We start from the raw sequence: 2,054 nt of genomic DNA, 5'->3' as shown, positions 1-2,054 counted from the left end.
GTGGGAACCCCCTTCCAGGCCCCCCACCTTTTATTTCTCTCCTCCCCTGCTTAGCCCAGAGACGAGCTGAGGACCAGGGGGAGCCATCTCCAAACAGGAACTCCTAAACAGGGTTGGGGGCGCGGACGCAGGCCGGTGGAGACCCCCACCACCTGTCCCACCTCGACCAACCGTGCGTCTGTGCAGGGCACCCCTACAGGTTTTAGAATGGGGGCACCTATGGAATAGGGCAGGCTGCAAGAAGCTGGGCCCGCCAAGGTGGTCCCAAGGAGGAGTGGTGGGTTGCGGAAAGGAGGATGAGAGCCAGCCTCAAGGCTGGAAAAGGAGCGGGCACCGCAGAGGAGGGAAAAAGAATCTTGACACTGTCACTGCCAGGGATCTAGAGGGGCCTCTCACCTTGGAGAATAACAATCTCTGATGTCTGCTAATTACAGAAATACTTCCAGAGCTCTTTCATTCATCCGGACAATGGCCAGAGAAGGTAGGTATTGGTAGCCTTATTTTAGAGATGGGGAAACTGAGGCTGAGAGTAGGTAAGTGAGCTGTCCAAGGGCACTCAGCTAACAAAGGACAGAAGCAAGACTCCTCACTGTCTACCTCCAAAACCTACACTGGCTTGGAGTTGCTGTCCTGGCCCTCCACTGCCCATCTCATGTAGGATGGGAGAGTATGGGGGGCTGGGGTCCCATCTATAGCCTGAATTTGAGACTTTCAGTTGCTCCTCTCATTCCCCATTTAATTTGTGGGGATCCCCAACTGACCCCTCCCTACACTTCCAGGGCACTGAGGAGGGAGGGCCCGCTGAAGGAGCCCCGGATTATCTCTAGGCCAGGTCAGGAGCCATTAGTGTCCCCTCCCCTGACAGCATCCTCCTCCTTCTGCCCTCACATTCAGAGCCACTGACGAGACTAAGCAAGAGACGGAAAGTTAACATCTAATCTGGAGGAAGACCCTGGAAGGAGCCAGCCCCTTCCCCCAGGTTGACCTGGTTTAAGCCTTTCTTCTGCCAAGGTCACCAGCACCCCAGATGGGTGAGAGATGTGATCACTGGTTTCGTGGCCTGACCAAGGACCTCCAAGGTGAGTCAAAGCAGGATTCTCCTTGGGCATGCAGGGAAAATGATCCATTCCCTGCACACTGCCATATTCTCCGTCTCAGACAAACCAGAGCCTTGCCCTTGGGTCCTTGCCCTTCAGATTAGCTAGGACCTCCTCCTCTTCTTCTCCTTCTTTCTTCTTTCTTCTTCTTCTTGTCTCTATAAGATAACTGTTGTGGAAGACTTTTTCTTTTCTTTTAAGACAGAGTCTCTCGCTGTTGCCCAGGCTGGAGTGCAGTGGCTCGGTCTCAGCTCACTGCAACCTCCACCTCCCAGGTCCAAGCAATTATCCAGTCTCAGCCTCCTCAGTAGCTGGGACCACAGGCACGCACCACCACACCCAGCTCATTTTTTGTATTTTCAGTAGAGACAGGGTTTTGCTATGTCGACCAAGCTGGTCTCAAACTCCTGACCTCAAGTGATCCGCCTGCCTCGGCCTCCCAAAGTGCTGGGATTACAGGCATGAGGCACCCCACCCAGCCTGGAAGACTTTTTTTTTAATGAAAAAAAAAAAACACATTTTTTTAAAGAATGGATTCCCTGATTCCTCAATGGCTGTCTCTTTCAATTAAACAATATACCTTTACTTAGCACCAGCTATGTGCCCATCACTGTGCTGGGTCGTGCGGATTCTGTGGCAGATGAGAAATGCCTCGGTCTTTGGGCTGCTTGCAGCCTAGCGAGGCACAGACTTTTAACCTCTCTAGGAGAGTGGCTGCTTCAAGTCATCCTATGGGACCAGCTGTTCATGCTTCCTCTTGCCCAGAACTACTTCTGTGAGAGGAAAAGAGAAGGGTAGGAGCATGCCCTGCAGCTGGAAACCCAAGCCAGGCGGGCAGCCACGAATGCAGTAGTTACCAGACTGTATCCTCAATCCTGGGGGCTTCTCAAGCCATTGCCAGCCACTCTTCACCCAAGGCCTGGTGAAATAAAGCTGGGCTAAGTAACACCTCTTCTG

The 2,054-nt window shown here is 52.8% G+C and overlaps 1 protein-coding gene across 8 annotated transcripts in view; it reads left to right on the top strand.

Annotated features, from left to right (window-relative positions):
• LOC129469657 (uncharacterized) overlaps positions 1-2,054 on the top strand; it is a 29,227-nt gene that overhangs the window by 785 nt on the left and 26,388 nt on the right. For 3 of the 8 annotated variants that reach the window (XR_010118220.1, XR_010118221.1, XR_010118218.1), the window contains exons 2-3: positions 435-481; positions 895-1,079. Coding sequence is in view for 1 of the 8 variants with exons in the window: in XM_063629273.1 (XP_063485343.1) it covers positions 435-481; positions 895-938 (91 nt within the window). In the remaining 7 variants the exon portion in view is untranslated. Of the gene's footprint in view, positions 1-434; positions 482-894; positions 2,048-2,054 lie in introns of those variants that run through there. The other 5 variants (XR_010118219.1, XR_010118215.1, XR_010118217.1 and 2 more) reach the window with 5 other exon arrangements.

Source organism: Symphalangus syndactylus, chromosome 20 (genome assembly GCF_028878055.3).
Source record: "Symphalangus syndactylus isolate Jambi chromosome 20, NHGRI_mSymSyn1-v2.1_pri, whole genome shotgun sequence".
NCBI classification, from domain to species: domain Eukaryota; kingdom Metazoa; phylum Chordata; class Mammalia; order Primates; family Hylobatidae; genus Symphalangus; species Symphalangus syndactylus.
The sequence above is the reverse complement of the archived record's forward strand: the minus strand, read 5'-3'. Positions and strand labels throughout refer to the sequence as shown.